General features: G+C 38.4%; 1 protein-coding gene across 24 annotated transcripts in view; it reads left to right on the plus strand.

The window, feature by feature from the left end:
- adgrl2a (adhesion G protein-coupled receptor L2a) overlaps positions 1-26,888 on the plus strand; it is a 98,012-nt gene that overhangs the window by 34,973 nt on the left and 36,151 nt on the right. For all 24 annotated transcript variants that reach the window (XR_010929263.1, XM_067596818.1, XM_067596819.1 and 21 more), the window contains exons 3-5: positions 6,929-7,142; positions 17,584-17,693; positions 25,621-26,421. Coding sequence is in view for 23 of the 24 variants with exons in the window: in XM_067596818.1 (XP_067452919.1) it covers positions 6,929-7,142; positions 17,584-17,693; positions 25,621-26,421 (1,125 nt within the window). In the remaining variant the exon portion in view is untranslated. The remainder of the gene's footprint in view (positions 1-6,928; positions 7,143-17,583; positions 17,694-25,620; positions 26,422-26,888) is intronic.

Here is a 26,888-nt window from a genome sequence, read left to right on the forward strand (position 1 = left end):
GAAATAAGAACAGAAAAATCAATGGTTTTTCCCCTGCAGAATAACTTTGGGCTCTTGCTGATCATCTCCGATATAAATATGAGCTAAGATGTCGTGTCAGTGTATTCTGTGCCACATAAGTCATAGTTTCAACATCAGTTGTCAAAGAGCTTAATAATCCACAGATGTTACGGGCAGAATTACAAAAACCTCTGTATAAGTGACTGTCATTTGCTGTTAGCCATGCCCAAACATGACATCAGCTTTCAGCACACAGAGCGGAAAAAAGAGAAACACAGTCTTGAGTTAAAGTTAATGTGAAGAAATTCAAAAGAATGTTAATATCTGTCAAACCAGTAGCGTAATTCTTTTTTTTACAATGGCCACACAGAGTCAGCAGTCTACCTCATACCCTGCTGTTTGCAGGATATATGCAATATTTTCTTTCTTCTCCTCCCCTGTGTGGACCTGACTTCTTAAGAATACATGCTGTTGTAAAGGATATCTCTGGATTATAGAATCAGCACTGTGGGAAGAGTCTTGACTTAAAGGTTTCTTTTCCTTCACAGACTTCCTTTGCTTGTACCATAGAGAGGAGGGGGAAGGGATGGGGTGGCAGAACCTGGAGGACTCAAGCTGTGTTTCCTGTGGCTCCAAGCTAATGCTATAGGCCACACTTTTCTTTCACCCCAAATCCCCCCAGCAAGCGACCTTGTCGGCTCGGGAGTGCAGAATAATGGCAAACCAAGCAGAGATGCTAGCTCATTTACAAGCAGCTGTTTAGCTCTCATCAGAACAGTGAGGAAAATCAAAGGGCTGCACTAACGGTAGACGACAAGCATCGGGAGCGTCCTCGTCACACTTCTCATTGGCTCTAGACAGAAAAATTATCTGGTTTCACATCAAAATAATCTGGAGACCTTTTGTGCTCTGGCCACAATGATGGCAGCGTAAGTGGCTGAATAGGCCTTTTGATCAGCCTCTGCTTTGCCCCTGGACTAACACTGGAAGCATGTGTAACTCAAGTTACAAAGGGTCATTTTAATATGAAAACCATTTACTGGATGCAAGATAGCCCTGATGAAAAGCAGTATAGTTGCTTTGTCATTTGTGCTGCATAATCACTACCAAGCAATAGTGGAATAATTTCTTTCTCAATGAGAGAATCAAGTTGGTTACCTTCATTAAACATACATCTGTCTCGGAGTTTGCATTTTAGCTGAGTATACTGTAAATGTACTGTACATCCTGAATACATGTGTCCATATGTTTGATCATGGTAATGTTTAGCTTCATGGGACTATGCAGTAGAATGTCCCTAAATGGTTGATGAAGATCCTAATGACTCTCTGTTCCTGTGAAATAGGAAGACATTTTGTTCATTACCTCTGCTTCAGTGACACTCATATCCTACCAGATGGTCACTTTCCAAATGATTTGGCTCATCTGTGAAAAAAAAAAAGAAAGAATTATTGTATTATAGCACCACAGAGACTGCGTGCATAATACGGGGGTTTCTCACAGTTCTTTAGCAGCAGATTCTGTATTGGCCTAATGTCACCACAAAGGTTACATATGGTAGTAAATGCCAGCCTGGGAGGCTTTAAATAGAGGTTCCTCGTTGGTGTAATAAAGTGCCATAACCCATGGAAATAGAGGTCCTGTGCACCAATCAAAATCAATTACTAGCATGTTATAACAACATGTACAACAAGCAGATGTCAAAAGATTTAGTAATCATATATTAAAAAGGAGATAAACAGCTGTTTTCTAGTGGAAAAATGGCTCTGCTGCTTATTTCTACTTGTTAGTGATAAAATATGCAATATTTTCAAGGCTTACAGTTTAATTTTAGTCCACTCTTGTACAATGACACTGATCAGTGCTGATTTCAATGCTTGCTACATAGCTGATTAAGAGGAATTGTAATGCTTTTCTAGTGGTGGTGGTAGTAGGGTGGATGGTTGACCAGAATACCTGATTAGGAAGCGTGTCAACAAGGCCATGATAAGGATCTAGCCAGTTATGTCTCTGCTGCATGATGTTGCCATGGTCACAGGATTGAGCTTTCCACATAATATTTTATTGACTATGCCTCGATCCTTTGCTTCTTGCAGTTGAATTAGTGCAGTTAATTTATAACTCCTTTTAGGTGTTGATTGATAGGCATCTCTAATTCAATCAACATTTTTCCTTGCCATGTAAAGGTTTGGATGCACCATCACAGAATGAAAGTACATCAAAGCTAGTAAAATAACATCTCATATTTTGAGGAGGTGTCTGAAGTGTGTGCTACCCGTGAAGAAGAGGGTGCTGAGTTTCCCTTTGAGTGTGAAGAGTGTGTGTATGTGTGTCTGACAACCTAAGATGAACACAACTAAAAAAATTCCCCTCAGTTGCCATCATCATGTGGCTCCTTGTTTGCAACTAATGCACCAGTGGCATACGCCACATGTGGCAACATGTTGTTGGCTCAGCAGCCTCTTCCCAACCACAGAAAGTTCAGAAGTAAAAAAGCCCCTGAAACACAATATAGCAACAAGTGCTCTCAGCTGCTCCAATAAACTGCTAAGATCTTTCTAGATGTGATTTCAGAAGAATTATCATGAAAATCACAAAGCAAAGAGAGACAAGGGGAGGAAACGAATGTAGCTGCCTTACAATATAGAACAATTTTTTAACATCTAAGACATTGATATTCCTAACATGGTTCACTGTTTCCATATGGAGAGTGAATAATTTTCATATCATGCATTCCCTCAATAATTATGCTAATGATGCCATGAGCAAAATAATTATTACTTTTCTAGCTCATTTGAATAATTAAATTATTTAGTTAAGTGAGACAGTAAGCATTGGATTTTGTTTATGTTAGATCCGCTGTGATCATATTATTCTGTTGCAATGCATGGTCGTGGCAGAGTATGATTGATGGTGTTTTGGTGTCTCATAATCTGTATAAACAGAGATTTGAAGTATAGGCACATAAACCCAAACTCCATTATATGATGTAAAATAACTTCTACAAAACAATTATGCAAGGAACATATTTTGATAAGTCAGTCGAGCAATTATTCCTTTAGCTTGTTTTGACCAATGTATATTTGTATATGAACACTGTAGTCGAATTAGTTTGAAGGATCACACACACCACAGTAAGAAATTTGTAATGTCAAGGACTGAACTGAAGCAAAATCAAACAAAATAAATTATACAGAACACAAGAGGATACATCAGACCATTAATGACTTTATTGTAAACATTCAAATAAGGACTCACATCTATTGCGCTGAAATTGCTGGACTATTGGGTGTCCACATATTGAGTTGTCTTTGTCACTAATCTCCCCTATACAAAAATACCATCTGACACCAGAGTGAGAAAGTAGTTCAGCCTCAGGCCTAATCAATGGAGAGAGGCTTTTCGAGGTTGTTTACGGCCATGCTTTTGGCCCATGAAGCACAAACCCAGCTAGCAAATAAAGTATGCCTCGAGGATGGCAATTTTGTTGAACTCCCAGAGATTTGAACATGAAAATGTAGCATTATTACAGGGCCTGTCATCAGCCTGGTTGAAAAAAAAAAGTTTCTGGTATATATCAGAGGGAGTCTTGCAGTGTTCTTAAGCTCACATGTATCTCTTTGTTGCTCCAGCCTCTGTTTTCCTACTTAAGCAGAGAGACTGCATCAGTTCTAAATCATAAAACCAGAAGCAGAGATTGTAAAGGCTCTGCAGAGTGATTTAAGTGTTTTAGCAGTGTTCCTGGGACGCAGAGCATCACTGGGTTTGGCTGCAGATTTGGAGATCAAACTCAGAGGTCTTGCACATGGCCAAAGACCCAGATCACTTCCAGCCACAAAGTAGGCCATGCAGTGCAAGCTAATGTGTCCCACCCAGCCATACATGACATGCTGCCCAATTGATCCGTGTGAAGTCTATGTGACCTCCATAGTAAGACAAACCAGAATTCAGTCCAGTCTCAGCAAATTCACAGAAAGAATTGTATTGTTTCTTTCATGTGTTAAATGTACTTTTAACATATTCATATATTGGATTAATCATTGTTTTTGCTTATAGTATAGACTGAGGAACCTTTTCAATTCTTAAACCTTTTCCTCAATTAAAAAAAAGCTTTTAAAGTATCTCAGATGCACCAAATGTGGCCCATCTGAAGCCTGTCTTTTTTCTTATGATAAGACAATACATAGAGAAAAGCAATAGACGTGTCTCCATTATACATTTGCCCTTTTCAAGTCATGGTTTGAGTATAAAAATTGTAATGTGGCATTGACTGATGTTTTACATTGGTTCGTATAGTTACTATACATTGTATTGCTGACTTTTGATGGAGCTATGCTGGAGAGCACTGACATGAACTCGAGATTGGCTGTCAAGTCCTGTTCCTAACATGCCGTGTTTTCATTTTTTCCACTTGGGCTTTTTCTTTCAAGCCAACATCTCTGATAAATTGTTTATCACCTTAAGCGTTTCTTTTTGACTCCAGAGAGAAAAGGGCTGCAAAAATGAAATATGGCTGAAACCTATCATATTTGAAAGCCTTTACTTTTTCATGCCTATTGGTCACATGAGAAAGTTTGCTGTCAGAAAGCGCACGTAAAGGAAAAAAAGATCCTTCCCTGATGATTGTGTGCTCCCAAACAAATAAAGTCTTATAGAGGTTAGATAGGTCAGGGCAGCTGCCCTCCTTCATAAGCCGTTTTCACCTATGAATGTATAAATATATATGAAGGTCTGGAATTGCCCTTTCACACATGTAGCACACAACAAGAAATCTGTGTCTGTGTCAGACGCATTCTCACCTAATGGAAATACTCCATTTGGTTTAGGCAAGGGATGGCGCCTGGGTAAGGTATGCAGGAGGCAGACATGACACAAAAAGTATGCTGTGGTTGTAATTTGGCATTTTTAAGCTTTTCACCAGAAATAAAACAGCTTTTATTTTACGAGAAATCACAGGAAGTTCTCTGTCCCATTGGCGCTAGCTTCACAGCACAGTGTTCAGGCCCAGTCAAAAGCTGGCCTGCTGTGTTGATCCAGTGCCAGCCGCGTGATAGAAACGTCATCAACACGCCTACTTGCTCACTGTGAATTCTCTGGAAAATTAACTGCTGTATTCACACATGGGTTCAATCAGATATTACACGGACTATATACTAGTGAGCTGGCACGGTAAAGTTGGTTTAATGTCTGGTCCAACTGAGTGGACATTTGCGCTCACACATACAGCTCCTCCGGATAATGTCCGGAAAGTTTCAGGGTTGCAGTACATGTGTAAAAGGGGCTATACAGATATATTTTTTGTTCACCCTGAGCTCTTCACTGAGTACCTGAGAAGTAGGATTTTCACCTGATTGGTGCACAAACGGAGGACCAAACAATACTAACTGACATTTATCTTCCTTTGTAAAATACCACAGTAGCATTTTCTGGTGAGGGCACAACACAGAATACTAATCCCTTCCATTGTAGCATAGCATTTAATCAGACAAAGATAATTGTATTGGTAGTTAATTGATGAGGCATCCAATAGGGCACAATGAACTCAGCCTTTCCAGGCCAGTTGAGCAGAGCTGAAGTCAGTGGCTTTAAGTAAACTGTTGCCACACAAAGAACATCTCACTGAGCAACTCATGAAAAGAAAATGTGCTTTGCGATTATAAACTGCACATATGGATTGATCTGAGTTGTCCAGGTGCCAAACAAATTAGTGCATGAAAGTTACGAAGTAACGATTTTTTTTTTCTGCAGCCAGTCAGTGGACTAAACCTCATTAGTGAAGTAGAGGCTTTGGAAATGCTAACAACATAGCTATGAGTCAAGTTGCTGATAACAACGCTGTTAAGACTAAAAGAGGTGACAAAGTCACTGCTGGATACCAGAAAAAGTTATTATTCAGTGCAGCCAGTGGTTTAGTCAAAGTGAACAGAGAGGCAGCTGGCAATCTTTTCAAGCTTTATGCCACTTCCCTCTAATACTTGACATGTCATAGCAGGAGGAAGCTGCCCTGACCAAAAATATCCGGCATTTGAATTGGTATAGTTTATGTATGTAGCTTGCTTTTAGTTTAAGTATGGCTTTTGGCATTGTTCACATTTACAGAACACGAAGCCATAATATTGATTTCTTTTCTATTTTTCCTACCCCCGCACCCTCCCTGACAGACACACACAAACACAAACACACAAACTCTCCCCTTTTTTTTCCAGCATCCCAATAGCCCTGCCTTCGATTGTCAGTCCTGCAAAGTGGATTAAATTACACTCATGTACAGATGCTTGTTGTGCTTTTTCATTTTGGATAGAAAAATGAGCATTGCAAGTAAACCACAAGTCTCGGGTGATAGACTGCGTGATGACAGTGTGCTCCCATATTAAAATGAAACACAGGACAGCAGTTGGGCAAAGAAAAAAAAAACAGTTGCAGAAAAATCCATTACAAAATAAATTCTTGTTGGAGTTTTTTTTTTTTTTTTTAACCACCATGCAAGCTGTCAGAGATTAGTGTTTGTATGTTAGTGTATGTCCTTACATAGGCAATCATAAGGGGTTACAATCCTCCTGACATACAAACTGACTTTAATGACAATTATTGATTTTTTTTTCCAGGACCAGTTAAGGCATGTGGATGACATACTAACACCATTAGCTCACTGGTGCAGTTGAGATCTGACTTCACTCAATATACTGTCAGGCCAATCCAAAGTTCACTGTTCACATATCAGTATGATTCATATTGCTCAACTGTTATAGCCTTTCGAATAGAATAAGAAAGAACATTCATGAAGATGCTACCTTTGTTTATATCCAGCACATCCAGCTCTGATATTCTGTGTCTTCTGCCTGTTACATCATCTTCCTCTGTGACAGCCTAACTATACATCTCCCTTCATTTTGCACTGATAGAGCTCTCTCTCTCTCTTCTCCCTCAGGGTTTAGTCGGGCTGCCCTGCCATTTGGCTTAGTACGGAGAGAGCTGTCTTGTGAGGGTTACCCCATCGATCTGCGGTGTCCAGGAAGTGATGTCATAATGATTGAAAGTGCCAACTATGGCCGAACAGATGACAAGATCTGCGATGCCGACCCTTTCCAGATGGAGAACATCAACTGCTATCTTCCAGATGCCTACAAGATAATGTCACAAAGGTAAAACTGCAGACAGCTCTGTGCAGTATCAAAAATAAATAAATTATGCCAAAATGAGGCATCTGCCAAAGTTACAGGACCCTTAGAAAATAATTGGCTTACAGTAACGGTTGCTAGTTACCCTGAGCAACCAGAACTGGACCACTATCAACCATTTCATTTTGTCTGGTTGCCCCTGTTGGCATCCGTTTTTCCTATTTTAAGAAAATTCTCTGCATCCCTGGCCTTTGGAGTAAAATCTTCTGCCAAGCAGAATATCAGGGCTGCCATCGGATTTATTTGCTCCTTCGAAAAAATAGCAAAAGTGAATGTAACTGTGGAGTAGAAAAAGAAAAAAAGCAACAGTAGCCTTTCAGCATCAATAACCTGCAAGACATTAATGTTAGCACCAATACTGAGACAACTGAACACGAGCCAAAAAGAATTAGAAACTTCATCAGAACTTGGGTGCTGAAGAGAACAGATTTAAATAAAAATGAAAATAAATCAGTGAGCACAGTAATAAATTCACAATGGACATCAAGTTCACATCTCAAAATAACAACAGAACAAATTTTACTTACAGGAGGTAATTATTATGTCTGTTGTAATTTAGTCTGATAAATACATTACCTGGCAAGTGTCCCAGGTGAGGGGTTCACCTGTGTTTAATAAAATAGGTTTAACCACTTTTGGTTTAAAATAACTTGGTATAATACAGCTATATTTTGTTGCCACCAAAAGCTAAATAACAAACTCTCTGGCTTGTGCCTTGATTGATATAAAAAGCTTTTCAATCTACTTTAGTTTCTATAAGTCTTGTAAATCAAACATGATTTTCAAATATTGTCTTTTGTTTAATGCAGAACATTTAAACATTTTTTAATCAATGTAAAAAAAAGACTTATATTGCTGCTACACTGCAATTTAATTTTACAAAACATTTGATCAGTTTATAAAATATGATGCAGTGTTAGAGATTAAACTGCCCAACAGTATGTAAAATAGTTAAAAAAAATGTGCTCCACCTCGACCAACGACAACAGTAAAATACCGCTTCCATATTAATGCATAAATAAAAATGCACAATAATGTAAAAATAATACACTGACTGGGACAAATCTGCATAATGAGTACTTTAAAAAAATACATTTTCGATAGCAACTGTGTATTTTTATAGTGTGGTATTACTATGTTTACTTAAGTAAATTATCTGAATCCTCTTTCTACCACTGGCATTTCTTCAACTTTAACATACTACTCTTCTGTTTTGGCCCTTTGGCAAATCCTGTTGGTCAGATTAAGGGCAGGTTCTTGGCAGGACCGACTTAAAGATGCTCTGTATCTCCTAAACTGATTGATGACTGACCACAGAGATGTCCGCCATTTTAAAGACATGTGTCTCTGCAACTATCGTCCACGTGCAAAGACGGATGATTTAGTGTTGAAACAAACCCGTGGAGGTGCATGTTCTTGTGCGCACACATGCAACTCAGCAGGGTTCCACTGGCAACACTGTATACGTGAGACCTTATACATGAGACCAGTTGTCACATAGGGATGCCATCTGAGCCAAAGTGCACAGGATGGAATGACATATGAGGGCCACAGAGAGAGATATTGGACTGTATGAGACTGTCAGCAACTCTGGCAAGCCGCCTTGGGAAATAAAAAAATAATGAAATAAAACAGTTGAGCCCTTGTATTCAGGGGGTTTATTGTCAAGCCCTGTTTGATGAAGTCAGATAGCTGACTCACATTGTGTGTCTTGAAAGGTTGCAGCCTGCCTGCTCCCTGCTTGCGGCCCTGTGTATTACGCTGGCCTCAGCCTCGCTCGAACAAGAACAGTCCACTGAAGCACAAATACTGACCCAGCAGGAGCTGCCTGACAACAAATCCCAAACAGTCTCGTCGAAACGCTCCCCACCAGCGTCTTTAGAGGACTCAGATTCATTCCTTATATGCATATCCTGAGAATGCCAGAGGCCGTAGTTCAGATGTTATTTTAAATGTGTTTTTAGCATTTCAGTGTCACTGCTGAGCTATTGTACTCAGAACAAAGTCAGAAATGTGTGCGTTCTAAGAGAAAGTCCTGTGATACAGAAGGGTCTCTCTGAGGTGTGTGGGTTCAAAAATTACACAACAATCTCTGAAGAGTTTATATCTGAAACAAGGAAAGATAGGAAGAAATCCAAAAGAGGCCAAAAAAAAAAAAAAGACTTATTTACATAAAGTGTCATCCATATATCATAGTTTTGGCTGTGTGCAAATTCTTGTGAAATAGATCTTTGATATATATCAAAATGGAATGTGTGAGACTAGATTTTTTATTTATTTATTTTTTATTATTTATGTGAAAATGAGCCATAGGGTTTAATATGCACAATTTATTTCCGAAGTAGTCTATAAATCATAAAAGCAGTGTTTGCGTAATCAGTGCAGAAACTTAAAACAGTCCACTGTCATGAAAATAGGTTCAAGGACAGCTTGACAGTCGCCAAAGATTACATGTGGGACTAATTAGTGATTTTATTTTTTGTCCATTTATATACAGAAATAGACTAAAATAGGAAGAAAACGTAATGAAACAATGCCTCTGCTGCCAAAAACAATTACCCTCAAATGAGAAATGTGGTGATTTTTGCCTATTTGGAATGTGATGTTTGTTTTATAGCTATAAGATCTGAGCCCTTCACTTTTCCACAAGTCAAAACTCTGGATTGTGCTCTAACCCAGCTGAAATTTTCCATATATGGGGCAACCCACTGAAAGAAATAGTATTTTCTACTCTACAGCCTCCATCAATAAAGGACTGAAGAGCCAAAAATATTTGTTGCCATAATTACCCTGGCCTACTAATTTAAGTATGTGGGAAAAATCACATTAGCACTTGTGTGGAAAACTGTGTTCACTTTTATAAACATCCCAAATTGATGTGGTCCTGAAGTGTGGAGAATTGGATTGAGGCTTCACCGAGTTTGATAGATCCTGTTGGCTCTCCAAGTTGTTTTTATATCTGGCTGGCATATTATATTCATGAGCACAATGATTTTATGAAAATAGCCTTAGGACTGTTGTGGCTCAATTAGAACATTCAGCTGCAAGCAATTAGTCGACTCAAGTGGGTGATAATCTGTACAGGAATTTTTCACGTGGACACCTCCCCAGCAGATGTGAAACTGCATGGCAGTACAGTTTGAAATAATTAATTCATTGATAATAATATTCAGCGAGGGGATTTTTTCTTGTTCTTCTTTTCAGGGTTTTAGTTTTTAATAATTAAATTTTCTTCAACTGTACTGATGATAATGGTCGCAACTACAACAAATTCTTACCACACAAATGATATCTACCGGACTGCAAAACAAATATATTTAAATATTATTTCGTAATACATGCAGTTGTACATAAATGTACCATCTTTTACTGATGTATATCTAGACACCAGTCCTTATCACAATAGCTTGAGGAATAGTCAAGATGACGAGTCGACCGATCGCACACAAAAAAGAACATATTAAGATATACAATATGAATAAGTGGCTTACATCTATTGATTTCTTTTTGACTAATGAGCTTCATTGTAAGTATTCGATAACAAGGTCATTGATTGCTGTAACATAACATGGCTGGGTCCTGCCGTGCCTGTGGATTATGGGTTTTCCAAGGAGCGTATCATTGACAAGAGTGATCAATGCAGATAGCTCTCTAACAGAGGACATGGAATTCATCAGTGGGATTACGGGACAGTTATGAGTTAGACTGAGTTGATAATCATCAATAATTATCATGAAAATGATCATTACCATTCACCATTAGGTATTTGAAAAATGTATTTTTAAATCACATATCAATAGCTTGGATGATGTGACAGCTTTTTACAGACATTATTATATTTATATGGGCCTTAACAGCTGACTTGTAATCTTGAAATGACCCAGTAATATTAGTGTGTAATCATTAGTATTTTCCAAGTTCTTGTCAGTAAATGTAAGGCATTTCTGGAGACTCAATGATACTGCTTACACTATTTATATCAGTGACAGCACTGCTTGGAAGGCTCTCCGAGGAGCTTCATTGTTGCTGCCTGACAGCACACTGCCTTGTTCCTCTTCTCTGTGCATACAGTGTTAGTGTTATTTAAAGCACAGCAGATTAAGATTTCATAAAGATCCAGATTCAGCTTGGGCGTTTCAGAGGGGTGTACACAAGTTCATGAGCCATGAAACTGCTCTGTACTCAAGACTATATTAGTGATGATGTGCTAAATTAAAAAGTGAACCGTCATCATCATTAACCAAAAAAAATACTAATACCAACGAATAACACTCATGGAAGGAAAAATAATATGTATAAAAAATAGCTTCTCACATTAAAAGCTAGGGAAACGGATTTTGGTTGGTTTATCAAAATTAATGTTATATTACATTATATCACTATGACAACAGGGCTGGCTGATATAAAAATATATACAGTCATATCATACCATATTTGCCATACCATTTTTACTGTGGTTGCTATCACTTAAACATTTCTGGATGCATTAGATCATTGTGGGCAATGCTGCAATTCAATGAGCAAGACTGCTTTATTTTTTTTATTAAATAAAGCACCTTGATTTTTCGAGTATTTAATTGTCATGCTTGTCCGGTTATTTTGACAGTTTGAGTTTTACTACATCATAATATATATATATCAATATTGCGTAATAAAATTGAGTTTATATCGTGATAAAAGATGACCTCTACTTGACAACATTAGTGTCAGTAATGTTTGTGAAATGCAGTTTCTTCCACTCGTATTTTTAAATACTTAATCTGTCACGGTGCTCACGGTTTCAGAATTTTCAGATGAATTGGACACCAAACATCACCATCGAGTGTGCTCAACAGCATTGCATTCTGTCTTGTGAAAGGTCACATGTAGAGAGAGCTGCAGAATGTCACAACAGTATTCCCATTGACTTCAGTGGCATGATGATGTAGCTTTGCTGGTTTAAAAATCAATAGTTGAGATGGACGGATGTGAGTCAGACAGCATTCCTCCTGACTCTGTAAGATCCTGGAATCCCCCTGTTGAGCACCATTGGCAGCTCCAGTAAATATAGCATAAACACAAGCATATGACAGTAATTACAAGTTTCTGGAATGTCTTACCCGGATATTGGGTCAGACCTCAAGTTGAAAGCAGGATGCTAATGGTTAATTTCTAACAACCAATTTCCTGAAACATTATTGGGCCACCCCCTTAGAAAATGGTCTAAATATACTGATATTTGAAGTGATTACACATCTAAAGTGTGTGTGGTGTGTGTGTGTGTGTGTGTGTTTCATGTCTTGTTTGCATCCGATTGTTTCTTTTGCTGCCATTCTGTGGCCCTGGAAATGATTTAATTTTTCAATGGCCTGTCTGCTATCAACAGGCTTGCCTCTTGAGAGAGATGTCTGCCTTGATAATTGTGCCATGAACCTCATCAGCATTTCAGATGAAATGGAGCTAGACGGGTCACTTTGAGTTTAAGAGACGCTAATTTGATTGAAATTCAAACTGGGAGCACCAGGAAGTAGATTGTGCCTTTTTCTGTAATGTGCTCCCCTCACTCATGTCGCCTTTCTCCTCCAGTTACACAGCGATTGTTTTCGCTGCTGCTGCTATTTCTTACGTCGTGAATTCCTAATGGCTGCTTAGGCCTCATGAATGGAAGGGACTGTTGAAGGATGGAAAACTGGAACAGTGGGGATAAAACAATCTAGGATTCAGCAATTAAGGAACATCTTACCCATATCTAAACTGGATTTGTCACACAAGAGGCACATGAGCAGCATTAAATGGTTATGAAAGACTTCCATGACTGTCCATACTGGTGTCATTTTAAAGTTTTTATTTAGAAGTTGTGCATTGAAGACTATTTTTATTTCTTTCCCATTGAATATTTACGTACTTATGTGATCAACAATATAAAGTAATTTAATAATTTACATGTAAACAACTGAGTGAGGTATTTTTTTAATCTGTCTGTTTGCAAAAGACCAAAGATTTACCTACTAAACTATAATTTTAAAGGTGATTTATCAGCGCATTTTCATTATTTTTTAATCAACACATAACATAAACAAACAATTTTGATAAGGTTCCCTTAAATGGTGGCAGTGTTTATAATTTTAGCACAAACATCTTTGGCATTTCTGTACACAATGTTTTCTGTTACTTATATATCTAAAAATATATCTGTGATAAGATAATGTCAGCCAGTATATCTGCTTTACTAAATATATTCATTCAGTGCACTAAAAGCAGGGGGTCTTAAAAATACAGAGCAGGTCAGAGTAGTGCGCATAAGCAGAGCTGACATACAAGCCTACGCTCATTGATTAAAATGGCATCATCTGTTCTGAGAGATGGATGAGTGAAAAACTGATCTAATTGCAGTCATTTATTGTTTGAAGCATACTTTAGACCTAAGTAACACCTCGGACTACATTTTTTGATCAAAATACAGATTGTAACATTTTTTTCACTTAATTATTCCATTATCTCTCTGTCCAATTATTCCTCTGACATGCTTTAATGACGGCAATGGAAAAGGTTAAATTGCATGTGGATACATATGGTATCAGGAGTGTCATCAGTTACACCTTGTTGGCATCTTATCGCACCCGTTCCCGCTGTCAGCGGGGAGTGCTCATTTTTAAAGGAGATTTGCATTAAATCCAAGTAGCATTTTGTGTGTCACTCTAATTGTATTGATGTCTGCCACTCCCAAAAGGTCAGAGATGTGATGGGATTACATTTGGAATACTTCAGTGTGATTAACAGGCCGAGTGGGGAAATGGGGGCATTCGTAGTAGAAAGTAACTCTGTCCTGCATTTATGTTAATTTCACTTCAAGAAAAAAACATGTTAGAAGTATTCTTGACTGAGAGCATTTTGACAATTGTATACCCCTTAGTATTTTAAATAATTAAAGCATAACATTATAATTGGATAGATAGAGTCAGCTTCCAGATTTTTGCCTCTGGACTTTAAACCCTATGTCCTATTTATCTTGTCATGTTTAAAATGTGGAGCACTGGAAATCTTTTTTATTTTTAAACTGGACAACACTTTGTTAAAACATGTCACGGATGTGTTAGACATACTAATATCTCAAATTAAAAATAAATGAATAGAAGTAAATAATTCTCTTTTAACTCCCACACAGAAAGAACGGTATTTTTTTTGGGATATGAGATTCAACTGAAACACCACCAAACGATTAGATAATATCCCTGCCAAAAATAAAAAAAGATTCAACGATTTTGGCTCCTTCTTCATTTTATTGAGCTTCAATTTTTTTTTTCTCTTGCATTACTCGGATGAAATAAATTAATACTCTTTCCACTTTTCAGTAAAATTCTGTTGAGCAATCAAGGTATTTATAGAAATAGAATGTCTCACTCTGGAGGAAAGTGGAGGAAAGCTTCCTTTGACTTAATATTCATTATGTACATGATTAATTACTATATAGCCTCAGACTATCAAAAGATAGTCAGAGATATCATATTTTACATGTATTTAATTAGTGTGCACTTTGAGACCTGTGCCCTGGCAGGCCCAAATGCTGAACTTTTTATGGGAGGAATTTCAATTACATGCTCTTTCTGAAATTGAGGGCTAGGACTATGCATAGAAGAAGTCATTAGGGCTTTTTCAATTGGTCTCAGGAGATGCCCGAGGTTTCACAGATGAGATGGAGTCAGAGTCACACAATCCCATAGATCAGGGCGCCCCTGCTCCACAGCTCTAAAATTAGGGCAATACATCAGAAAGAGCTATCAACACTTATGTCAACATTGTTTCAAAAGAAATATGAGTTTTGTTTTTTTTTCCACTGCCTATGTCCTGTTGTTCAATACATTTTCCTGAGAAACGATGGCAGGACTATGTCTCATTAGTGTCATGAATTTTATTTTTGATATCACTCTGTTTCATATGCCTAATATAAACCAGGCATTCATTTCCCGGTCTCACTGGAATCTGTTAGATAAAGCACTGTAATTTATATTGCTCCTGCATGATATGCTTATGCATGAGCAAAGGGGAAAGAATCATCAAAGTGACCATATAATATATGGAAAGTGCTGCAGAGTCATGAAATATTACCCACAAAAACAAGCGGCGTATTATGGGCCCAGCATGGGGTGCACGTTTTAATTCCAAAACAGTAATTCATTTCCATAAAAACAAATACAATATTCTGATATTATCATCTCTTATCACACGTGAAGGTCATCAATAAAGTGAAATGCCCCTTGAGACCGCCACTAAATACAGACGCACACACACGTGTAGACACAAATATTTATTAATATAGTTTGTTAAATAGTTTGTTTTAACATTGCCAAAAATGAAAAAAAAAAAATCCTTTTTTCTCTTTTGGTGAAATATAAAAAAAGTACTCTCCATCAAATGTATTTGAAAACAATGTGTGAACTATTTTAATTGGCATACATGCTGATAAAAAAAATAGAAAAATAGAACAGTAGGAAGAAGGAGATGAATTGCTTTTGTGCTTAGTTTAAACAAAGAGAAAGGGAAAAAAAAGGGGTAATGGCTATTTCCATTCTCTGCAGTTATTGTGATTTAGTGGGTTTTTACATTTGAACACAGGAGCCGTTTGTTTAAGTTGCTGAATATATTTTTGTTCTGCATATGGTTGTAAACCACACTATCCTGCGTGCATTCACGGTATGCAGCTAAAATGTGCTTGTTTTCAATCTGAAACCAAAACAGCACCAATTTCCAGCCTCCTGTGTTTGTTTAACGCTATACACCTCAACAGTAACCAACTCTCAATTGTTTCACTGCGCTGCCTAATATATTAATAACATTTAGACACAGAGCAGTGATTACTTCAGCAGCTCAAAACAAAACCAAAACCCAAAGCACAATACAGTGCAACCAGTAATACATTTTCCAATGATCTGCTGTAAATGGGCGCACTGGTCTGTGATAAGAAGAAACAAATATTATCTCTGGTCCCTGCTAAATCAGCAGAACAGTGTTATTGATCTGGCTCCTCCATTGCCAATAGAATTTTAAATCCCTGTGGTAGCAAAGATGGCTTGCTTGGGTTATTGAGATCATTATCATGATTTCAGTACAGCAAAAGGGTGGTCACCTGCAATTTTTCTAGAGCACAGCAAGGGCTCAATTAGAATGTCTGCTCTCCAGATGTTAAAGGCAGTAACCAAAATTAACTTTTGACACTGCTGTGAAGGGCTGGTGAAATGGGGGGAAAAAAATGCCCTATTTGCATCCAAGTATTGCCACAGATCTCCCATAGGTTGTCTGTGTCCCAGAAAAAAATGACATAAATGACATATCACATTTTGCTAAACAGAGTAGTTTTTTGGGGGGGTTTTTTGCAAAGATTTTAGACTTAGTATTTTATGCTCTTCCGGGTCGAGACTTATGGAGGCTGCAGTGGAAATCATTAATGAGACCTTTGATGGCATTTTGGGTGCAAATTCAAGAGGCTCAACTAGCTACTCAGCATGGAGACCCATTCAGAGAAGGAGCAAGCTCAAATCAATAAGTCGGGACATTTGAGTGAAACACAGACTTTGTTTATCCCATGCAAATGTGCGCCACCGAACACCAATGTGGGGGGTAAATTCCAAAATCACACGAGGTCCCTATGTAATTGTATGCCAGTGTGAAAAGGATTTTACCTCTTTGCATTGATTTTATTGCATTGATTTGTGCTGTCTATGTACATTCAATTTAATTCCAAGTTCTAACAAACACACACACACACACACACACACACACATACACACACACACACACACACACACACACACACACACACACACACACACACACATAGAGAGAGAGAGGAGCCACATATGATTTGATCACAACCAGCAGGAACAAAGTTAAAGAAAAGACATAGCTGTGTATAACTGAAAGATTCATTCAGAATACTGGGAGTGTAATATACTGTTGGCCAGTTATTGACAATATATTGCATTTGAGTTCTTTCTTTGGTCTATACCCATTCAGACAGATTATCCAAGCTCTTGAAAAGGACATATGGAACAGTACAGCGCACAAAGGACCTCTTTTAAATCATACACATAGCAGAGACGATCCAATAGGCAAGCGCTGAGTGAGAAGCAATGGAGCTGGCCCTGACTTTATTGATAACAGACTAAATAGCATTGCAACCTGGTGAAGGCAGTTCACCATTCATTTTGCTGAGCGTTATCTAATTAACTTCTTTGTCGGAGGTTGAGTATTACACAGCTTCAGCATGAGTTATCTTTTGAGGAGAGTTTGTTTCACTTCTACACAGTTACATTTATTTGATACCTTTAATTATTTACTTTACTGCTTGAAAAGAACCGCATGGATTCCTTTCATATGTACATAAGTTACTGTTGCTAATTATTACCTTCTGTTTGTGTATTCCTGACAGATGCAACAATCGGACCCAGTGCATTGTGATCACAGGTTCAGATGTCTTCCCTGACCCCTGCCCAGGGACCTACAAGTACCTGGAGGTCCAGTATGAGTGTGTGCCCTACAGTAAGTATGACCCTTCTGTCATGAATTGAAAACTCTCCCTTTACCCACACCCTCCCATCCTTGGTTTGTTTCTTCTTCTCTGCCCTCTCTCTCTCCCCTGTGTCATAACATATCCTGTTCCTTTTCTTCCTCCCATTTCTTCCCGCCTCGACCAGACAGTACGCTCTCTTTGTCCGCAACGCCTTTCAGCACCCTTTTCCTCTGTCTCTTCTTCCATTTGTGTCACACCATGAACTTTTCATGAAATATGACCTGTAAAACCCTTTTGCCCTCTTCTGTACTACCTTTATTATTGATGTGCTCACCGTGTTTCAAGTGGATTGACAAGGCTGGTTATGAGGTAGCAGAATAGAGGGGGGGGGGGTTGAGGAAGTCATGCTGACTCTCCATGATGGCAAGCGAAGGTTTCATTAGACAAGTCTTGTGCGGAGAAGTCTATCAGACAAAAAAACAGCTCACCTTGATGGCTTAATATACATCAATACAACAGGTGTTGAAATATGTTAACAGATGTTTCATTATGTAACAGAACAGAATGGCTCCACTCGTAAGTCAACAAGGTAATATTTCATCTGAAGATGATAGTGTTAACATTTTGACTGCTTCTTGGATGCTAAAATATTCATTGCCATTCAGCTGCCAAACAAAATTTAGATTGCCCTTTGCATTAAAATTCCCCTTTGTCCTTTAAGCTGCCATGTTCATTTGCAATTTGTGAAGGAAATTCCCCCATGTAACCTTTACAAACTGATTAATGACAAAGATTTAGATGAATTGCCAGAATCACTAATCAGGTGGAACTGAAATAATTAGAGGGTGACTGATAGGAAGATAGTATTTGGCAGCTGTTTTAGATTCAAATGACTATTTTGTACAGCGACGTCTTTAGATGTGTTTCAGTATTGAATCAGCTGAAGAAGGACATTTAACCCAAATATAAATGATATACTCTTATCCTACAGTACATTTTATATTCAATACATCAGTTCTACATTGCTCATTACCAGTATACATGTCCAAGCTGTTCCCCTTAGGGTGGAATCAGAATGCATTAGTGAACATCATTAGATGGTGAAACTCATTACAGGTTAACCTCTCCGAGGCTTTGAGGACCTGTAATTAAAAATGGAGTAAGCAATAATGAGTATTTGAGTCCAGCTTATTGAGCACGGCCAAATCCTGTAGCTTTTACTTTAAACACCTGTTTGTTTTTTGATTCTGCTTTTTTTGTTTTTTTTACTTGCCTCATAGTTAAGTGAAGTATTGATCCTGTCTTGCTGTGTTACCTCAAACTTTAATAGTAGGATTAGCCTCAAGGTGCACTCATGTCCACCCACTGTTATGATTGTCTTTAGCCTCCTTCTTGCACAGAGGAAGCAGTCAAGACAAGATGTAGTGTGGTGAAAAACAAATTTCTACCCAAGGACTCTCGGTCCTCGCAAAGTCTATCTAACAAAAACATTCCAAGCAGGTCCTCTGTTCACTCTAAGCAGTTTCAAACATGCATGTCTGTAGCCCCATCTTTTTGCTTCTCAAGGTCCATGCCCAACCAGAATAGGACCAAGAACACAGAATGTATCCTATCGCAACTGCCCTGGTAAGTGCTTAGTGTTCTCCCAGTCTGATCCAGTCCACACAAGCCCAGTCCAGCTTTTCCCACTCAAGCCCAACTCGTCTGTTGTAAATTGTGATAGATTGTGATTCATAGACAAGTTTCGTGTTTTGTTGCTTTCCTCTTATCAATCCTCCTCTTCCCCTTGATAAGATCCATATACACCAGATCGTTTTGTAGAGTCAGACTAATGCAGATAAAGGTAATCATAAGGGAAGATTTACTGAGCTTTTCCACACCAGAGCAAAAACCTTACTACAGTTTTCAGATGGGATAGCAAATATCTCAATATAGTTCTCTACAGTTTTCAGACGATGCAGTTCATATGCCAAATATCAAGATTAGTGATTAAAAACATTGCAGTCGTTCAGGAGCTTAGGATGCCCTGGATTTGCTGGAATACAAGACTTGAGAAGTTGATTTGCAAGACAAAGTATTAAATCCCCATTAAGCTGATCAACGACAGGACCGTGGACAGTGTCCTCATTTTGATCATAGTAACTGCAGTCCCTGAAAAGCTCTCTGTCCCATGAAATAAGTTTTACAATAAATTGTTGGATTTTTTTGGCCCTAACACCAACTGAATATAATGCGGTATTTAATCAATTAATTCTATTGTCAAAGCCTTTGTATAATCACACAAGCAATTTTGGATATTTCATTTCAGTGCAAGTGGCCTTTGCAACAAGTTACCTACATTTCCACCATTTCCATCATTTTGGCTTCATAATTTGGTTCTTGTCATGAACTGCCCTCATTAGCAATATTATCCTCATGTTCGAGCCAAGGATGTAAATTTTGCCTTCACCTGGCACTGAGTCACTCTCTGAATTGGCTCTACTAATTGCTTGAATCGAGCAACATAAAAGCTAAGGCGTCTCTTTATTAAGACCGCTTCTGTGCGAACTATTTTGAAATGGTGAAAGAAAAAAGTAGAAAAAGTTGCCATCACTATTCTAACTTGTAAAACTGTAGAGCTGTACCAGTAGGCATAAACAGTCCTCAGTGCTAATATTCCCATTTATCATCACATGCTAATGCCAGTAAACCCTCATCTTGATATGACAATGATGGGCAGATTATGAAAATTAAACTTAAGCTTTGGTATTCTTTGTTACCCAGTTATTTCCCCTTATAAATGTAGTTGGCATGATGCTCTGATTTGATATCTGTAATTAATACTGAAGCCACCAAGAAGCAACACCTGATTATTAACAGTGGTTATTAGTCATCATATGATTAGTAATAGCTGATATGACAGTAGAATTACTAGAAAGCTTATAATGTCGATTGGAAATAGTTCACGGTCTTGGGGGTTGGTTTGGGTTGGAATGTGTCTCATGTTTTTGTGTTGCTTTATTAAAAGTGACTGACTCTCTTCCCTTCCCCTGTGCAATCTGCAGGAAATCTCCTCGGCTATCTGACTCACTCTCTTCATCTACTGACTGATTTTTGATCACACTGATTGATATTTCTACTTTTATATTTCTAACTAACATCATCAGGTCTTCCGTCATGTGTCTCTTTTTCTTTCCAGATTTCCTTCACGCCATCTTTCTCTGTCTTCTTCTCACCTTCTGTTTTATGTGGCTGAGGCAGCTTCTGAGAACTCAACTGTTGTTAATGTGTCTGCCTCTTCTCTGTGTTTGTCCTCTAAGTTAGCCGCAACACACTTGAATTTTTTCTGCAGAATGTCGTGCATTCATGGATCCTTCTGAGACTCTAGTTAGGGCCCGAGCCCCAAAGGGGCGAAGGCCCTATTGTATTTCGTGTGTTTGTTTCTTTCTTTATTATTAAGCCACTCAAACCCTAAATTTGACCCCCTAAACATGCTCAAAAACTCACCAAATTTGGCACACACATCAGGTCTGGTGAAAAAAATGGGGTGTAAAAATTAACCCCCAAAGTGCCAAAATGTGCTTTCTAGCGCCACCTATGTAACTAAAATGGCCGCCACGACCCGTAGGAATGTTGTAGAGAGATCAAACCAAAACTCAATTATTCGTCTCATCAAGACCTACAAATCATACGCTGACACCTCTGACCTAAATCCAACAGGAAGTCCTCAATTAGCCTTTCAAAATAAGACTTTTCCTCAATTTTGGCTCCCGAACAAACGCTATCTCCTCTGAGGGCGTTAATGGTATCAGCTTCAAACTTAAATAGATGACTTATGGCACTGTGTTGAAAACAATGGAGGAGGCATGGGCTTTGTGTCAAACAGAGGCTTCTGACATCTAAACTGTAAGTCTGACCACTTTGAAACCTGTATCAATGGATTCGCCGTGAAATTTCCTACAAAAATATGATTTTTGATGTAAGATTTGGCCTAAGTAATGGGATTTTTGAGGATATTTCACCAGAAGTGTACTCTAAAATTCTCCTCTCCAACTGATCCTCATCATGTCACCCCATCAGTGCTGTGACACATTTCGCAATACACACTCATTATAAAATCACAGGAGGAGCAAGAAAATACTTTAAAACTCACACTCTAATATCCCAAAAACAGTAAAAGATAGAAAAACCATGTAAATTCAGGTTTTGTAGGTCAAAGTCTTGTGACTCATTTAAAGTTCAAATGAAGTTTGTATCTAAATCTATGTGGAAGCAGTAAATGTTCAAAAAGGTGTGAGTTCGCTCACACTCTCCATTCAAATATATGAGACATATATGCATGACACATGTCAATCAAACTTTGACCAGGCCATGTGGGTTAAAAGTCTTTACTTTTCTAAAAATAGACTCGATGAAAATTAGGAAATTAATTTGTTTTAGACACAAACTCACTATGCCTCCATATTGTCTCTTTCTCATAGTGCCACCTACTGTGCACAGGAAGTCTGCCTCACAACACACATCATCAGGTTTGCATGATATTACATAGTATGTTCTCAACAACATAAACTACACCATGCCTTTATTTCGCAGGTGTGTTTGTTACTTTGTGGATGGATTTTCTAGCTCCAAATAGCTTCACCACTTCATGCGCTGTCCAAAAAACGCCTGCGTATGAAGAAGTACACGTGCAGACCCACCGACCACGTCACAGCCCAATGTGCATGGGGCGCGAGGGCCCGTTCATCACCGCTTGCAGCTTTAATTGTCACTGCTTTTATTTTCACTGAAGTCTAGGTCAGACTAGACAATGATAACAGATTCAAATCCTGATATGAACCTCCACTAATTGGAGCTGGAGGGTTGCGGGATACAAGGAAAGCCTAGATTTTGCAGATTATCCCATACTGCAAATTGGCCCAAAATGTTTTGCACATCTAGCATTTTGCCTGCTGCTGTCATTTCAAATACATTGATTCAGTCAGCCCTGCTCTGATTGAGCCTGTGTATTGACTGAAATCTAAGAAAGCCAAAAAACAGGAGAACTGACATGTTCAGTCTGTATTTCTTACATTCACATTCATTCATATTCACTCATATTAAATCATATCAAATAGCAATGGCATCAAATATAAGTGTGTCTGAATCAGTCCACATCAATAGAAATGACCTTTTAAGTGAAAGAAATCTCATAAAAATGAAATTAAATAATTTTTGTTAAATACAAACTGTAGCTTCAGTTCTGTATAATAGACGCTGATAAAACATTTTAGTAATTATATTTTTCTTGAGCTATTCTGTACAAATGATATATAATGATAAATAATAGTAAGACTGAGTGTCATTGAACATGACATTTTTTAAACAACTTGCTAATCAAACAGTATGCAGACCAGTTGTTCAGTTGAACTGACACAGTTTGGAAAGACATAATTTGAACAGTCTTGTAGTCTGACCTAGGCTTTGGGCTAACCTGAGGAACGTGTCTTTTCTGAGGAACAGTTTGTATTTATGTAAATTTGTCATCTGTTAAATGCTTTTAAACAACATGTCTTCTTGCTGTTAGAGTTAAAAATAAGCTAGTGTTTTTTGGTTTTTTTTATGCATTAAACGTACGAGATATTCCTTTTTAAGTATTGTGATATGTTTTATATCAGGCATTGACATCTCAGATTAACAAACTGGGTTATGCCTCTTAGAACAGATGCCTTCAGAGTGCCTTGAATGTGCCCATGCTGGCTAATTTACATATTATATAGCCTATGTATAGCGGACTTGTATTGGAAAGCACACAAATGACTCCACAAATTAAGCACAGTGTTGTATTGTGGAATTAAAAACATGTTTTAATAGTCAGTGCACATAAACTATATTAATATATTTGTTCAAGTGATTTACGTTGATTACCTGATTCCTTGATAAGGCCTCAATTATTGTTTTCTTGTTTATATATGGCTTTAAAATTTTAAATGGTAAAGTATGTTTGTAGTGTTATGCAAAGACCTTTATACATATGATATTAGTCAGATGTAAAATTATCCAGAATGGTAAAATGGCATCTTTATTGTATTAAACTCTATTTTAAAGATAAAGCAAAGTGGTAGCTACTATTTAATTTTCTTTTAAAAATTAAATTGTATTTTCTCTTAGGCTTGGTTTATAGTGGTGGGTGGATAAATAGAGACCACATTTTTAAAGAAATGTGTTTTTACTTTCCAACATGACCAGACTCATGTAATGTAAAATCTAAATGCAATTTACAGACATCAATAAACTGATGCAATAAATGGCACTTTACTACTGCAGTTTCCACTGGATGAGGCCACAGTGGCTTTGAGTGTTCATTAACCTATAATAATTTTTACAATATTTGAACTAAATGGCTCAGTGCATATTGGAGATCATTCTCCTGACCTGCCTGCCATTTCAATTTCAATTCCAGAATTGCTTGCCTACCTATCAAACAAAAACAAAACGATTTTTTATCTATGAATGTTAGAAGTTGAACCTGATTGAAGTTATGACATCAGTGATAGCAAGTGTCACAGGTAATTGGCAGCCTGTTAAATAAAAAAATCCACCCACCACTCTGCTATAACGCAGCTGTAACAGTTGGTCATGATCACAAACGTGATCAGACCATTCTTGATGTTGTAATCTAACTCCTTTTCTAAGACAGGACCTTGACGGCGGTGTCACCTTTCTCACAACTTTCCTGCTTTCTCTGAATAGGTCTACCCATCTTTGTCCATGTCTCATAAGCTGTTTCTGCATATGTAATCGTAGCGATGACAGTTAATTCATATTAATCTCTTTTTTTCCCCTTGCACCCCTTTCATTCTCTCTTCCAACGCTTAAAATAGAAGTGGAGCAAAAAGGTAAATAACAGACACGATCCAAACCCTAGCTCCTTGTTTTGTGGCATCTGGTTGTAAATTACCTAATTTCCTGTGGTGGCCCCTGCAAACCCATCTTAGACGTAATCTTCAGAGTCCCCCTAACTCTAATGTTAACGGCCAATGTAGTGTAACAAGGGAAGTGAGGCTGACCGGCACAAAAGCAGCCAAAAGATGTTAATGGGGGCATATTAGCTGCAATCTATAGGGGCTTCCTGTCCTCATTCTCCCTGGGTGCTTTTGCTACTCAGCAGAATTTCATATTGCCTGGCTTTCAACCCCTTTTCCATAGCATGCCATGGTAACAGTGTTTCTTGGCCCTTTTTTTAAACTATTGCTTTCTACTGTCCCTTTTCTCTCAAAGCCCCCCTCTTTCTCACTCTTCCCATTATTCTCACCTGACCACTTGCTGCTCTTTTCTCTGTTAATTCTTATGCCACCTATGCCTCAGAGCAATAAGCAAACACCTCAAGAAACCCTTACGGAAAGTTCCCTAAATTTTAATGGTTGTGACATTTGCACCACTTCGTAATGACAAGCGTCTCAGGTATATACCGTATAAAAGGTGATGTAACTGAGACACATCTAAGTACACACAAACATTTTGCAGACTCTGCTGACTCCTGCTCTCTCATAACCTCTCCCGTCTGTTGCCAAGTGACTTTAGTTGGCTGCATTTTTTTTGTTTACAGGACCAATTGTTTCTTTAAGTTTTGTTTCTGTTCTATTTCCCCTCATTTGTGTTCTACTCCCAACAGTAAATGTCTATGAGGCAAAGCTTCCTTTTGTTTCAGACTACTTTATATATCTAAACATTATGCTTAATAACTTTCCTATTCCTTTTTTTCTTTCTATGCACAAAACCAAAATCCTTATACTGCTTGTGAATATTGGCTATAGCTGTTAGTTGTCCTTTGGCCACTCTTTAATGTGTGTCTGTCCCCACTCCTCGTGGACAACCCGTAAAACAAAATGAAAATGTTAAATATTATATTGACATTACATGTAGCTTTGTATGGTTTTATTTTTCATATGTTAACCAGTGTCTGTTTTTTTTATTCTACTCTTCTTCCATTATTAGTTTTTCTTTGTCCTGGGACTCTGAAAGCTGTCGGTGACCCTTCCTTTCTATTTGAAGCGGAGCAACAAGCTGGTGCCTGGTGCAAAGACCCACTGCAAGCTGGCGACAAAATCTATTTTATGCCTTGGACTCCTTATAGGACAGACACTCTCATTGAGTATTCCTCCCTGGATGACTTCCAAAACGCCCGACAAACCGTCACCTACAAGCTGCCCCACCGGGTGGATGGGACTGGATTCGTGGTCTACGATGGAGCCGTGTTTTTCAACAAGGAGCGTACCCGCAACATTGTGAAGTTTGACCTGCGAACTCGAATCAAAAGTGGGGAAGCCATCATCAATAACGCCAACTACCACGACACCTCGCCCTACAAGTGGGGTGGTAAAACAGACATTGACCTGGCGGTAGATGAGAACGGGCTGTGGGTGATCTACGCCACAGAACAGAACAACGGCATGATGGTAATCAGCCAGTTGAACCCCTACACGCTACGTTTTGAGGCTACCTGGGACACGGCCTATGATAAGCGCTCAGCCTCCAATGCCTTCATGGTCTGTGGAGTACTGTATGTGGTCCGCTCCACCTATGAAGACAATGAGAGCGAGGTCAGCAAGAGCCTGATCGATTACATTTACAATACCAAACAGAACCGTGGGGAATATGTTGATATCCACTTTCCCAACCAGTACCAGTACATTGCAGCTGTGGATTACAATCCGCGAGATAACCAGCTCTATGTGTGGAATAATTTTTACATCCTGAGATACAATCTGGTGTTTGGTCCTCCTGATCCAGCTCATGGTAAGAACCCTGCCCCCCAATCATTTCTTCTGCAGACAATAATGTCAAATTGCATTCCTGAAATTGTGATTTTAGTTGCTGTCAACTGCTCTTTGATATTCCTTTGTTATTCCCCATCTATGTATCAAGTGTCACAGCTGACTGATTTTTAATTTAGAATCTAATATGTGCTAGATATGTTACGGAAGCTTTGGAGTGTAGGAAAGCATCTCGGGGGGTGAAGTGAGTGGGGCTCTGTGGTAAACAACACCTCAAAGCCAGTTACCATATCATAAGGGATCAGTATCTAGGGGATTTAGGGAGGTTTACCATCCGGGCGTTCCCTGAGTCCCTAGTGCTAAGGCTCAAGGGACCCCTGCTAGCATATTCCTTTTTTTAGAGTAAGACAGGGAGAGAAAGATATACTCTCACCTCTGGAAACATACATGCCTGGACAGGTGCAAAGACTGGCCTGGGGCAAGGTTAGA

The sequence above is a fragment of the Thunnus thynnus genome, chromosome 8 (assembly GCF_963924715.1).
Source record: "Thunnus thynnus chromosome 8, fThuThy2.1, whole genome shotgun sequence".
NCBI classification, from domain to species: Eukaryota; Metazoa; Chordata; class Actinopteri; order Scombriformes; family Scombridae; genus Thunnus; species Thunnus thynnus.